At 35.9% G+C, this 14788-nt stretch overlaps 1 protein-coding gene across 1 annotated transcript; it reads right to left on the bottom strand.

The window, feature by feature from the left end:
- Positions 1-217: 217 nt before the first annotated feature.
- On the bottom strand, positions 218-8219 carry LOC125063680 (segmentation protein Runt-like). Its single transcript, XM_047670249.1, has 3 exons — positions 7537-8219; positions 3316-3444; positions 218-1340 (listed from the first exon to the last, which is right to left on the bottom strand). Exons 1-3 carry the CDS (start codon positions 7979-7981, stop codon positions 700-702), a joined length of 1215 nt encoding a protein of 404 aa, XP_047526205.1. The 5' UTR covers positions 7982-8219; the 3' UTR covers positions 218-699.
- Between the last annotated feature and the right edge of the window lie 6569 nt (positions 8220-14788).

The raw sequence follows: 14788 nt of genomic DNA, 5'->3' as shown, positions 1-14788 counted from the left end.
CTATATAAATGAGTTTGAATGAATCTGCATTGAACATTTCTGTAGGTAAGAAATTTTTAATAATTTTGCGGTTAAAGACTTAGTGTAATTTCATTAATTAAAAAGACAATTTAATTATTTTAATAATTGTGGTTATTCTTGTTTTTGTATGATTACTAAGTAGTGATTATCTAACGCTTTAAAAATGACGTTAACCAAAGTAGAGAAATAATAGAGGTTTTAATTTTTATAGGTCAATTTATTTGTTTGCCTACGTAATTTTAAATATACAAGACGAGTTAGCAATTTCTAACATTACATACCTTGTTAATAACTTTTTTTACAATCAATAAATAATTTTTACATTTACAAGACTCATAAAACTCTATAATCAGTCATTTGTCGCAATTTACATATTTCTACAATTTACAACGCCTAAGTTACTTTATTTACATGACTCGTGATTATTACAATCTTCAGCAATTTTTACAGCTATAACAATTCGTAGACAACAATAATTCCTATTAATTGCAAAAGTTTTTGGATAACTTTGAACTACTACTGACGTAGCATTTAAATCTAATATCCTATGCTAGCAATAAATATATCTATATCTTTGTATCTTCTATAATATTTACAAGCTCGATTTATCACATTTTGGTCCGTTTTCATACAATTGTCACGGACATATTTGTCACTCACTTCACTACTCTAGAAGCGTCAGTACGGTCGCCAAACTGATTTATGCGTTAAGGTTCCATTCGTTATCTTTGTGGAGGTGGGGCTTGTGGAAAGCACGCGCGTCGTACGTTGAGAAGGCGCTTTTAGTTCATTGCGACCTCTAGGTTTGTCGCACACTGTGGAGTCTGCAGCTTGGACTTGCTTCATCTCCTGGAGCTCAACGTTAGCCGGTCGCGTTGGATGAAAAGCGGATTTGACAACCTCAATCGGCTCTTCATCGGACTCATCCGATATCGTTGCATCGTGCGTTGAATTAACTTCAGATTTTGAATCGGCTTTCGACCTTGGACTAGCGTTGATAATACTTCTTGGGCTACCGCTCTGCCTACTGCTCGTTGGTGATAGGCGTGCACTGGAGTTATCCATTGATGAAACACTGCTTTGTAGGTGCCTTATCGCATCATAGGGACTCATACCGTTCTTCAACGTAAGTTCCGATGGTAGAGATTTTAGTGCTAGGTCCGCAGGATGAGGTGCAAAAGGCAGAAGGCCGTTCGGTGGTAAAAATGCACCAGGTGGCGGTAATAATCCAGCAGGAGGTAGGTTTGTCATAGCAGGTGGGAACGGAAACAAATCTGAAGGTGGCAGTGGAACCGGCGGCGAAGCCATTGATGCAGTACCTGTGGACAATAAAATATGCAAATTAGAATTGATGATTACATGCTAAGCTTATGATTGATTCATTTGCTTCTTAATGCTACTAGTGTTGTTTGATTTGAGAACATGACGTAATATGAGAGACGACTCTCTGGGGACAGCCTAAGGCACGCGGGCACTTCACCGATTCCCTGAACAACGAGGGTGCATAATCGTACTAAGGATAATGTACAATCTGTAGGCGTTTAAAGGCGGCTTCACTGAAAGGGATGTTTTTTTAGCACGATATTGGTAGGGTGAGGGTGCAATATTTATTTATCCGAATGCAATGTCGTACTTTACGATCCAGACGCGACATTCGATGTAATTCAGTCCGATATGTCTCTTTTCTGTTCTATCCGGAGATCACATTAGCAATGCTATACACGCGTGAGGCCGTGCCACGGACATGTGCGGTACAAAGCCGGCTGTATCGCGATAAGGAAGCTATCTCGTACAGAACGAACAAAGCGACCTCGGAACGTGAAATTTTCATTAGTAACAGTGTTCGAAATATTCTTGTCGCAGTACCGGGGCTTTGATTCTCGATAAGTGTAAGAGAAACTGATAAAAAGTGCACGATGGAGGCGCAGATTGGGCCACAAAGAGCTCAGAGGTGGCGCTGCCGGGATTTCTTTTGCATTTTTTGTATTTGCAGCAGTAGCACTGCTGCACAGACCACTTTAAAAGGCGTCGGGGGCGGGTGGCGTAACTAGGGGGTAATTTGGCGAGGTGGGGACCAATATCGACATAGCGCCTGATTGAGGTGATTTCTGATGGTTCTCTTTAATATAGTTTTAGTTCAATTAAAATTGGTTCGTTCTCTGTTTCACAACGTTTGCAATTTATTCCCATTAGAAGAATGTAAAAGTAATATGAAATTAAATTCAGATGGCATACATTAGTGTTGTCGTACTAACTGTAGTAGTGTAGTGTAAGTAAGAGTTTTTTTTAATGACATTGAGCTCTAGGGCTACAAACTGGTTTAAACAGATTGTTCGACACTTTAACTCGTTGTGATTCACTGGATGAATTTTATTAATTTATGAAAACTTACTGTGACATTTATTAAACGCGTCATTCTTAAAAAAATATTTTACCCTGACAAGACTATTAGAACTATTCGTGGCATTTGAGATCGGTGCAGTGCTAAATGACCTTTTTTGTTATGTTGACATTACGTCATTATAGTTAAACAGATATTTATCTTGATACTTATGATGAAAAATTAAAACTATTTTATTTATAATTGGCCAATAATTGTAATGTATGTATCTTAGTTCGCATAACAGTCACGCTGGGTCTATTTACCCACTCTAGACATAGTGACAAAGGACGATACAACTTGCAAATTGTCTGTTATTTACATAGTTGCTGGTGTGCTGGTATCATTGTTCGTCTAGATCGATTGGTAAACGCAAAGTCACGCAAATCTCTGTGAAAAAGTATCTGGCAGGGTTTAATAAAAGCTGGTAGGTGTTTGAGTACAACGCTCCTCGCGTTTCAGCGTCGGAAACAAAAAGTGGCCGGTGGCGCGGTCGCCTACATTGGAATAAAATTGACTCCACACTCTCTCGAACGTGAAGGTGGTGCTTTTTGTAATTTTTCCATTGAGTGGGGGCGCACTTCCCCCGACAACGGACTTCAGCGGGTGGTTTTGCTTCGGTCGGAGCCGTGTTGTTTTGCAGCGCTCAAGAGACGCTCCTTTTATTTGAGCCTTTGCGTTGCACGGCCTTGAGGGGTGGTTCAGTTTGGAGCAACATGTTTTCGAGTGTTGTTTGAAAAATCGGGTATTTCCAAATTAACGAATGCCAAATAATCCGTCGATTGGAAGTTTAAGAGATACCGGATGTGTTACTGCTTTGAGTTATTATTTTCAAATCGTTTCTGTTATTATCAATCGCAAATACATAGTATTTTGCAAATGAGAGGATATCAATAAAATAAATTAATAATTACCTTTGATAAGACTTGCTGCTTGAGGCGGTCTGAAGTAATCTACCCAGGCGTAGTTCAGATATGCTGCGTCTAACCATCCAGGATTTAGAAGGAACGGACTAAATGCTCCTGGGTGCCCATATCCGTAATCTAAAACAAGAGATAATTAAGGTTATTATTTGAATAATCCGTGACCAATAGTGATTATTGCAAGTAGAAAATTATTGTTTTTTTTATATTTATAATTGTAAATTCCTTTTTTTTTTTTAAACTAGTTTGTTTTTTTTTACTTTTAATGTTTAGGTAAGTTATTTTCTCTTCTTCATTGTAATGTTTCCCTTTAAATGTTGTGCACACTTGTTATGTGTTCTCTGTAAGTGTTTGTATGTGCTTCGTTAGTGTGCCTTTTAAAAAAAAAATAAAAAAAAAAACCTATATATAATAATACTGTTAACTATGTGAAGAAAATTGCATTTAAATTGAATTTTCTTAAGGAGCTCTAAGCTTCTAAGGATCGGTGCGGGATTGTGGCTCTACGTCGTCCACGAATGTCGCAATCAAGTCGCACAAAGAGCTGCCGACACACGGTAATGTTTACCACGGCAGAGTAACAAGGAGTCTGTATACATAAGGTTTACTGCACGCCGGCACCTCTGCTATACGATTTTACGATCCTTTACTGACGTTGCCTTCTAGCGCATTTTTTATTTGTTTAATCGATACACTGAAGACGTCTATTTTCAGTTTATGGCCGTTTTTAATCAATCGATGAGATCAGGTATCGACAATTTTATTACGGGATTAACTGTTTACGAGCACTTTATCTACTTTGTTTTAACGGAATTTAGTGACTCTTCAAAGTTTATTGCGTAAGTTTCCCTAAGAAGTTCGCCCATTTTAAAGAGCTAAACAAAGCTGTAATTGCATGTTTATCAGATGTTTATGTTGACGTTTTTATTACACGTAAGAATCTCTCGATCTATTTCTTCCTGTATATATAAACGAGTGTTTGTATTCTGTTTGGCGTATCCCAAATCGCGGGTTTTAAATTAAGAACGTGATTGATGGCCCGTCGCGCTGTCACGAGGTTATCCATGGATCCCGGTAATAATGAGTGAAATGTAGCTCGGCTTCATTTGTTAACGCCATTGCTCTACTCAACCCTATCATAAAACGTGAACAGTTAAACGATGATATATTTAAATTATGACAAATGTGGGCGCATGGTTATCTGGGTCGATCATAAAAATGTTTGATGGTTGCGCGGCGACCGATTCGGTACCAAGACACAACAAACGTATGGAGTTTATAAGTGTCATGATACGCGTTAAATAACTATAACGGCGTCTCGTAAATTAATAATGAAGACGTGTTGGGTGCGTTTGGAATCAGAGTTATTGCTCGTCATGTGAGGCGGGGTGGCGACATCGATAACGGTTACCGGTTGATATTCATCTCATAAATTTTGTATTTACATAGACACAATATTAAAAAGAATGAATATACAAGTTATGGAATTGGTTGTCATCAGCAGAAACACTTTCAATTAAAAGATGTGAACAGTTGTAACAAAGTAGCAGGGATCGTAAAAAAGTGATTTCTGAAATCGAAAAAAAAAATCAATGGTGCTGCAACCTTTTTTAGGTCTAGGCCTCAGATTTCAGTATCTGTTTCATGATCATAGGTGATCAGCCTTCTATGCCTGACTTTTTGGGTTTTTTGGCAAGCCGGTTTCCTCGCGATGTTTTCTTTCACCGTTCGAGCGAATGTTAAATTCGCACATAGAAAGAAAGTCCATCGGCTGTGCACCAGCCGGGGATCGAACCTATGACCTCAGGGATGACAGTCGCACGCTGAAGCCACTAGGCCAACACTGCTCAAAATTGCAAATTAAATTCTATAATATTATTTAATAAAAATCTTTCGTAAATTGAATTAAATTTCGTATTGTTGTGTATCCAATAATCAGTATTATTAATTCTATTTGCCTTCATGCATATTAAAGGACATTAACTGAATATAACTTTGGGTTCACATAGGGTTGGTAGATGTGGTGTTGGGGCATTGAGGAGGGACATAAAATCCATATTTTAGAGGCAGGCGAGATCAAACGGAGTTTACGACGGTTCCAGAGATTGTTTACATCTGTTACACGCCGTGGCCGCACGGTGGAACTCGCTAACCGCTGTACTAACGCATTACATTTGTGAATGTTCTGGAGTCACGGATTTAGCTTTTATTGCAAAATATGCCTGGTCAAAATTATATTTACAGACGACTTCTTTGACTTGCAGGTCAAGTAGCTGTGTATTACAGAAACACGTCAGTTGTCAAATTCAGTCATAGACAAATAACTCCGTTAAATCAAATTTGAATAATTTGACACAGACTAATATATAATATGAAATAGGGACGTTTTGGAATAGATTTTTTGAAATAGTTCTTTTTAACGCGAATTATTACTTCAGAGATGAAAATAAATAAATAAAATAAAATATGTTTATTATGGAACATAAGATACAGGCATTACTTAGGTATTCCACATCATTAAATTTGAATCTGTAGGCATCCCAACTCATCGGCAAAGAAGACAGAAGGTGTAGGCCGAGAGAAAAACCCGGCGTAAAAAACTCTCGGTACTCTTTTAAAATAGCAAATCGTCAAACACTATCGCTATGCGAGAACACTAATTACCCGTAAAAAAATGCTATGCATCTTAAAATACTAGGTAGTCTTTAAAATCTAGAAAATGTGAGCGAGATAATAACGTACATACAAAGTAATGACGCCAGTAAGACATTTCATTTCAGATTAATTACTGTTGTAAACCAATGATTGGGTTATTATTTCCTTTGATCTTTACAGAGGATGTTAGTTTTTCCGCATAGTGTCTTTTTTATTATTGGCCGAAGTTTGGGCGCAGCATTTGTTTATACAGACGGTTGGTTGTAACCGAAATAGATGGTCTTGTCAAAACATTATTAGAAAGCTTTTTATTGAATTTAAAGAAAATTTACTTTTAAATTTCTTTAGAGGTTAATTCGATTTTTAAACTTCTCTAATATATTTCTTAAACTTTGTAATATAATTTTATATTAAGTATTTAATAATTATCCACACGTAACAATTAATATTAATTTAATAAACATCATACTATTAACAATAGTTAACGACTGATTCACAAATAAATTTTCTTAATAATTTCTAATTTTATTCCAAAACTTTTAAACCCTTTTCAGGGGTTTAGTTTACCATTATAATCTTGGTTCCAAAAATAAGTTTGCTGTACGATTAAAAGCTTTTGTTAAATATCCATACATAAGCTTGTCAAAACAATGTAATTTATTTTTAGGTTATTTTAGTCGAATGAGTTGGAATTGAGAAGACTAATTAATGTCTATGTGATTGATATCCGTGCAATGGAACAGATGTTATATTTTCAAAGCGTTAATCATAGTATGTGCTTTATATTGTATAACTTACGTACGTACTTTGTATAGAATAATTTGAAATACCTTACATTAGTAGCGTTTTTCTTATATTATTATAATAGTTAGAACAGATGTTATACAATTTTCAAAGCGTTAATCATAGTATGTGCTTTATATTGTATAACTTACGTACGTACTTTGTATAGAATAATTTGAAATACCTTACATTAGTAGCGATTTTCTTATATTATTATAATAGTTAGAACTTATTGTTTCATAAAGTTATTTATTAAACAACTAAACTATATATTTTTAGTCTTGTATATAAACGTAGTTTTTAAAAATTATAGAGATTGCATAAACATAATCTCCTTTCAAATATATTATGAAGTTGAAACGATTCTTAGTCTCTCGACTATAAATATTACAGAATCTTCGACAGTTTGGTTTATAAATATCACAGCAGGCATATAAAATGAAATGTTTAATAGCAAGTGTTGATGTTCTGATTTTAGTGAACTATTTCGAATGTGGTCAAACGTTGCGGCGACACAAAACCGACCTCGGTACTTACTGGCGAACCGCCAAGCGCATACGCACGAATATTTTTCGAGTTCTTTTTTATCTTATTTACTGGGTGATTTAAGGGTATTGTTCTTAAATTATTGGCTTTCTGAATTAGATTATCGTTGGGATAAAATTTATTTATAAATCTAAAATATTATGACAAAATTATGGGTTATAATAGAGATATAACATTTAAAAATTGTTTAATAAAATAATTATAAAAAAATATATGAAAAAAACTTACTTTGTTTAGTTCTAGGTTCTCTTGGTCCGTCAACGGTAACTTTGATAGCTTTGGTATATGTCGCCACTTGAGAGGGAAAACTACTGATGGTGATAGTCAATGAAAAGGATTTTCCACGTCCGCTCCTACCAACGAACCGCAAGTCATTGAACTTCGCCACTTGATTCTTCATCACCGCAGTACAGTTCCTCATTTCAGCCATCACATTCTCATCGTTTCCAGCTTTGATTGTCACTAATGTCCCATCCTGAACGTCATCCAGGGCCACCACTTTGAAAGCCACCGGTAACGACTTGTTAGATCGCCAATGACCAGGTAGAGCTGAACACAAAACAGCCGGTGATCCAGTCGGCACCAGGTCTCCGTGACTTTGCCTATAGTACTCATGGATATGTGAGTAAACATCCGCCATGGTCGGGGTCGGGCTCGCGTGCGGGAGGTGCATCGACTTCAGAACCCTTCGAACACTTTGTCTACACGCCACTCAAGTCCTCCGTCACGTCACAACTCTTAAAACTATACTTCGAAAAAGTTTTCAACACGCGATCGAATTCCAAACTTACAACGCGGCACGCTCCAAGTTGTTTAAAGTATGGGCGCGAGACGCCGTATGAGCCGCAACCCGCCGCGCTCACCACTTGTTGGGCAAGGGCAAGACGCCGGGAGGGGACTCGGAAAAATAAATGGGCGACCCGCCGAGACCGCAAGCCGAAGACGCACGACACGCACCGAAGTTGCGGCGAAGGACGCGTACACGCGGGGCCTCAGTTTCGACTGATGACTGCGATACGACGCGACTTTTTCCGATGGTCAATATTTTGCGTTCGCGCGGTCGCCGCCCCCACCGGGTGGCGGCCCCTACGTCTCGTAAAAAGTGGGAAGGAGACGAAGGGTGCGGGCAGCGCGGAGCCGCAGCGGGAACGAGCGGGACGGCCGCGGTTGATCTCTGCGTTTTTATAAAAATGCTCGCGTGAATGGGACGCCACCACACCACACCGACGGGTGGGAGAGGGACGGGTGGATTTTTTTGAATTACCGAGGTGACGTATCGCGAGGCGGTGGTAATTAGGCCACGGGGCGGCGGGAAACCGCGGTCGGTGCGAAAACCTATCAACGAGCTCATGAAAAATTATGATTTTCATGTTTGAGCTGTCAGTTTCGGGGTGGCACTTCATTTCGCTAAAGCATGCGAGGAATTCAGATCACCTGGGGTCAGCGGCCCGGACTTAATTGACACGTTTCAGAGTGTCCTCATTATCCACAATGAACACTCAATGAAAAATGAAAGATAATAATTTACAGGTTTTTTTAATTTAATAATCTTGAAATAATATATTCTAGGGTAGAAAAGGAAATACATAAACTACATTATAGGATACATTTAGGTACATGTAGCTTACACTTTCAAAAACTTCAAAGTAAGTAAATTAAAGAAGTGAAAAGTTAGTAAGAAAGTGTAAGCGCGCGGAACGTGCGAGCGAGAGGGTGTGGGCGGGGCTAGCTGGGCGTGAAACTTAGAAGAGTTTCCCGCGTCACGTGCGATACACCAAACTTGTATTTTCCACTGCAAAACTGTAATTGTATGTAATGTTTTCATTTTAAACAATGCCAAACCTAAATCATACAATTATTAATATTAAATATACCATATTAAAATCTTACATACACTTGTATTTTGAGGATAGAAACAAGGAATTTGTTTGACAATTAAAAAAATTCTAAACGCGAAAAAGTATTTTTCACCGCAAAACAAGAGTTGTCAAAAATTTTAGTATCAATGGCGTATGAAATACTGGAAAAAAATGCCTGATATTAATTAGTTAACGTACTTCACAATGTGACAGCTTCAAGCTTAATAAAAGTTTAATTAATGTATTACACCAGCTTAAGATAATTTTGTTGCTTTATTCTATATAAATAATAGTAATCATTTATCATACAACTTATCTATTGCTGCAAAGCTAGACATGCTTAGAAATGTAATTTACTTAGGAAATATCTTCCATGCACAAACATCTCACTTAGTTTTAAATACTACCATAGATACAAATTAATATAAAAAGGGATAAAGGAAATGTAGTATAAGTTAAATATACTAATTATTACTTAGTAGAAGAATATGTAAGCTACATATCTATATTTAGGTCAGTTTCCTAACGAAAGTTTGTTTCCTTTTACCTAGTATTTTTATTAGGTATATAAAAATCAACTTTAAGGAGAAATACTGCCTTTAATTATTAATTTAATTAAAAAGAATAGAACCTTGTTTAAGTCACAAAACTTAAACTTTTTTATTTTGAACCTCTCCTCCACACCTCGTGATCTTAAATCACTTATAAATATCCGATATTATTCACTTCAAATGGTTCATTTTATTTTATTAACACAGTGCCTGACTATGACTATGTGTGTCAAGCACAGAATACATTATTGCTTAAAAACAAGAATTATCATTACACTGCCGAGTGATGCTTTCCAGGGGAAGGTGATTAAATGCTAGATGACTTTACAGCGTGGGAGAGTATTTAGACCATAAGTTTGCACAACAATTATAACTCAACCGTTCTTATTATTAAGAAATTATGATAATTAATATAACATTTGCATGCCTAGTGCGATTTTTAATACACTGAATGTACCAATTTAGATCAAATAAACGATTTATTCTATTAAACATAAGAAGCCCAAAGCCGTAAAGCATGCTAGAAACACTGCAAGTAAGCTTGGGATACTGCGTGTACCTTTCCAGAACGATCTACACATTTATACTTTTAGTATTTCATACATCTTGATATCTAGTTTCTGTAAACTAAATTACCTAACTTATCTTAAAAATATTCATTACACAGGTTACTCGTAACCGAGGTAGCTGTTACACTTTAACAAGGTTTTATGGTCTATTGTTTAAACAGACTTTAAAGTCCTTTGTAGCGATTTCACAAAGCAATTATATAGTTTATGACGCAGATAAGAAAAGTTTTGAAAAATTCGCAAATGTTTTGGTTTTATTGTAAAGTTTTATGGTTATGGTATGGCGGGATGTATAAAGTTTATGGCAAGGGTTGTGTCGGTGCGTTTGCAAAAATCAGGTAAATATGCCAATAAAAAGTGGCTTTGGTGATCAATAGCCTTTCTAAAAATGGAACTAGCTTAATATGTTTTAGTTCTTAATTTGCTATTCCAGTCCACTGAATTTAGAGTTCGAAACCTCAAATTTTATCTAGAAGTATTTTTGAAAATACCCACCACATATTAGGTATAGTAAGAGATAAAAGTTTGGATGAAAAAAGTTATTAATGTAAAATGCATGAGTTCTATAATTTACATCTACGCGCAAGCGCAGTCTTGAAAGTCTAGCACGGGGCAAATGAGCAGGAGGTTCATCTGATGTTAGATGACAGCGCCACCCATCGACTCTCACATTGTCAAAAGGCACGCAAGTGTTCGTTCGGAAATACTACTATGTGGTGTTGGGGGAAAAGGTTGGAATACCACTGCAAAAATAACTAATAAGTCAATTCTCTACCGACTAAAGATCACAAGACCGTCAACTATCATTGACAAAGGGATGTAGGTCTGGCCATATTGGCAGGAGATAATCGAATAGTCTCGACAAATTAGTAGGGAAAGAGGAGTAACTTCAGACGTCGGGGTCTATCGGCTACTCGTTGGTCTGACCAAATAAAGACAATTATGGATCTCAATATATCTAATGCCCTGAGACCAAACAAACAAAGTCAAAGTTAACAAAGTCTTATCTAGTGTGGGTAAATTCTATACATGATAGACACGTTCGTCTGTCAGCACCATTTTGTGCTATACAAAAGCTGTATGATACCTATATGAAAAAACTATCTAATGTCTTAATAAGTAGTTACAGCAAAACACATCTTATTTCTTTTCATTAAGATCTCAAATGAAATGAAACTACGTTTTCTCATCCAAATTATGTTAAATAACTTAATTATGTATGTTATTTTACTCTCTTTTCATTTGATATATTTTTGTAATACAATTAGTTTTATATACGGCGTTATCATAATAAATTCATGTAAATTAAGTGCCGGATTGGAATATACAAAATGTACAGGCATCAATTATTTTAAATATCCATGACTGTGTGTCCCAATAGATTCAATTAAAGACCACACAACTTTAATATATTCATTTGCCCATAGAACCGAATTATAATACAATTTAAATAACGTACAAATTAAGTCGTCAATCCATCCTTTCAAAGAAACAAATCGTAAGCCACATTTTTTTCCAATCTCCCTTCAGTGTAACAACCCGACAGTCGGTAAATAGCTGACAAAGGGTCCCACAATGCCCCAATGCCAATGTTTGGGCCAAAATAAAGGGACCTTTGAAGAAGCTGGGTTTTTGTGCGCAAACGCATTGTTCCGTTGCACAAAACCGATCGGTAGCTGTCGGCTCGGTACTCAAAGTATGTTTGCCTACAATATTATTTTTATTGCCGTAATTGAGAAATGTTTGTCCCTCTGTACCGCCGCACCTACCTAACTTTCTAATTTTTATTACTTAATGCGGTTTTCATTAAAAACTAGCAATAAAAAAGTGAAATCTTAGTATAAAAATATACGAATTTTAGAGAAAAAGCTTTGAGAAATTAGGGTAACACATGATAAATTTATGGATTCGTTTAATATTGTCAATCTCCAATGTTTTATTGATCGTCTTGATTCTCTCTCTCTACGCCATTGCGTCTCTTTGCGTTTTCTTTAAAGTAGGTGAATTTCTTTCTTCAATTCTTCAGAAAACTCACCTATACTAAGGTGAGATTTCTGAAGAATTGTTTGGGTTGATCCGTCCTGCCTCGTTTCAACACAGTACGAGCCGTATGAATTCAACATTTCATCAACATCACATTGATGGCTTGAAGTCTTCCACAGTTGGATTTGACGACGATAGAAGTTGACGCACTAAGTCACGATTCGTATCTTAATAATAATAACACTTTATTTCACATCACAGTAAACAAAATAGGAGAAAAATTACTTAAAAAGATTTATAAATGGGCGGTTGTTACTGAAAGTACTTTATACTCAGACGTAAAAAAATATAAAAACACTAACAGAGCTTAACTATTTAATGTAAAATTTCATATAAATGGGTTAATCGATATAATATACATAGTTAAATGTTTCTTAAAATCTCAATATTAACTAGAAAAAAACATTATAGTAACAATTTTAACATAATGAGACCGAGAACGAGATGTGAAAACGAAAAAGTGCATTTAACGATTTGCAGCCGTTATTCAAGTGAATTCGTTAGCACTTGATAACGCATGACGCAACTTAGCACAATGTGTCCTGCTGTGTGCATTACACTTATGCGCAATGTTTCCAAACTTTGCCGCTGTAAGAGCCCTCGCGAGGTAAAGGCAGGATAATTGGCCACTTACGTTTGAGGCGCCTTTCCGGTTTTGATGTAGATTTAAAATTATTTAGACGGGTATCAATGCCCGTATACATTTAACATATATTTTGCACTTTATTAGTATCACTTTATTTTTTACACAAATACAGTATTTACAATTTTCTTAACCTATAAAGTAATAATAAAAATAATTAAAAATAAACAAAATGAAAATTAAAACAAATTTAAAAAGTTTGGTCCCTGTGGCAGTGTACCTTTAACGCTGGCAACATTTCCTCGCTGTATTGCGAGACTTATTCTTTGAGCCAGGAAAGTGCCAGCTCTGCGGTCACCGGTACTATCTACCAGGCGCCAACTTAAATCTTTAATAAGCGCCTGTGCACTTGAACCCCAATTTATTTTGCACTTTAATATTATTAATAGTAATTGTTATTCAATGTCACAAGCTTCATATTATAATTCGTATTTCTTGATGTTTTTTTGACAAATGTGTGTTTAATTTTTTTATTTATTTATTTAATTATAAGTAATCTTACAGCTAACATATATAGTATTATAAAACAAACACTTAGACAGTACAGAAAGCCAAAACAACTATTAATTAAAAGTTTGTAAGAACTGTGAAATTTTACATAAATATGAGGATATACCTATTACAATTTTATAACTTCTCTGAGCGTTCATAGAGCAAATCGAGTTGTTATACCATTTTAAACTAATTAACGGAACGTGGATTGCCGGAAACGTTCCTCGAGTCGGGAGTCGTTTGTTCAATCGAAGATGTTTTCACATCCCACGTGTGAACGAACATTGGTAGATACTCTCCAATTAATAGGTTATGTCGCTACCAAGATGACATTGCTCGTTTTCCATGATTTTCTGGCCTCGGCTAAGAGCAGAATACACAGTACCAATGATTCCATTCAAATAGTTAAATTCTTGTTATAGTTCCTATTTTTGCAGTTTGTTTTAATTGTTGTTAGTATTATCACTGTTTTTTTGTACCTGAACTCCCTGCTTGAGTCCACATGTTGTAGGGATTTCATATTTTGGAAACAAGTCAGTATGTTTAAAAAAAAGGTAGGGTATATCTGCGGATGCAAATCTAGAGAAGGGATATGTTAAAAGTAACCGACGAGCATGCATGGTGAATGTCATGAAAGTGGATGAAGTGAGAAAGGTATGTCAGAACCGTAGTAAAAGGAGATCCGTGGTCTCTGCTTATCCCTTCGGGGAAAAGGCATGATAATAAATTTACAAAAGAAGCGTCCTACCCAGCCGGGTTTCAACCACAAGGTTGATACTCTAACCACTAGGATACCGCTCTTATAAGTACATTTTTGTTTATAAATTGTCTATGCACAATTTAACATTACGACTAATAAGTTATAAAACACTAACCTAATTTACTAAAAAGCATATTTAACATAAGAAAGTGTCTTATAATACTACTTACAGTCTCTATTAAGGGAAAGACACTCTGTACTTTTATTACACTTGGCACTTAAGAGTAACGTGCACTCACACTAATTCAAATTGTACATAATAATATTATTTTAAACTCATATTTTTAGAGAAGAGCGATTCTTAACTCTATGGTATTACTTTATTTTGGGTATTGTGCAAATACGGCTAAATCCGGTAAGCGCCCGCGGTCATCAATACTTACCTATAGAATCGTGAGTGTTGTATTGTTGCAACAGGAAGTATTTTGTGCAATTATTGGCTTAGTGCAAATTAAAATGGAGCTTAAAATATTAATAATTTTATTAATAATGCGTATATAGTAAACATTTCCGTAGCAATAAACAGATAATCTCCAGTTACCTTTCAAGTTTCATATTTCGGC

The sequence above is a fragment of the Pieris napi genome, chromosome 3 (assembly GCF_905475465.1).
Source record: "Pieris napi chromosome 3, ilPieNapi1.2, whole genome shotgun sequence".
Lineage (NCBI taxonomy): Eukaryota > Metazoa > Arthropoda > Insecta > Lepidoptera > Pieridae > Pieris > Pieris napi.
Note: the sequence above shows the minus strand (reverse complement) of the source record. Positions and strands in the feature narration are given on the sequence as shown.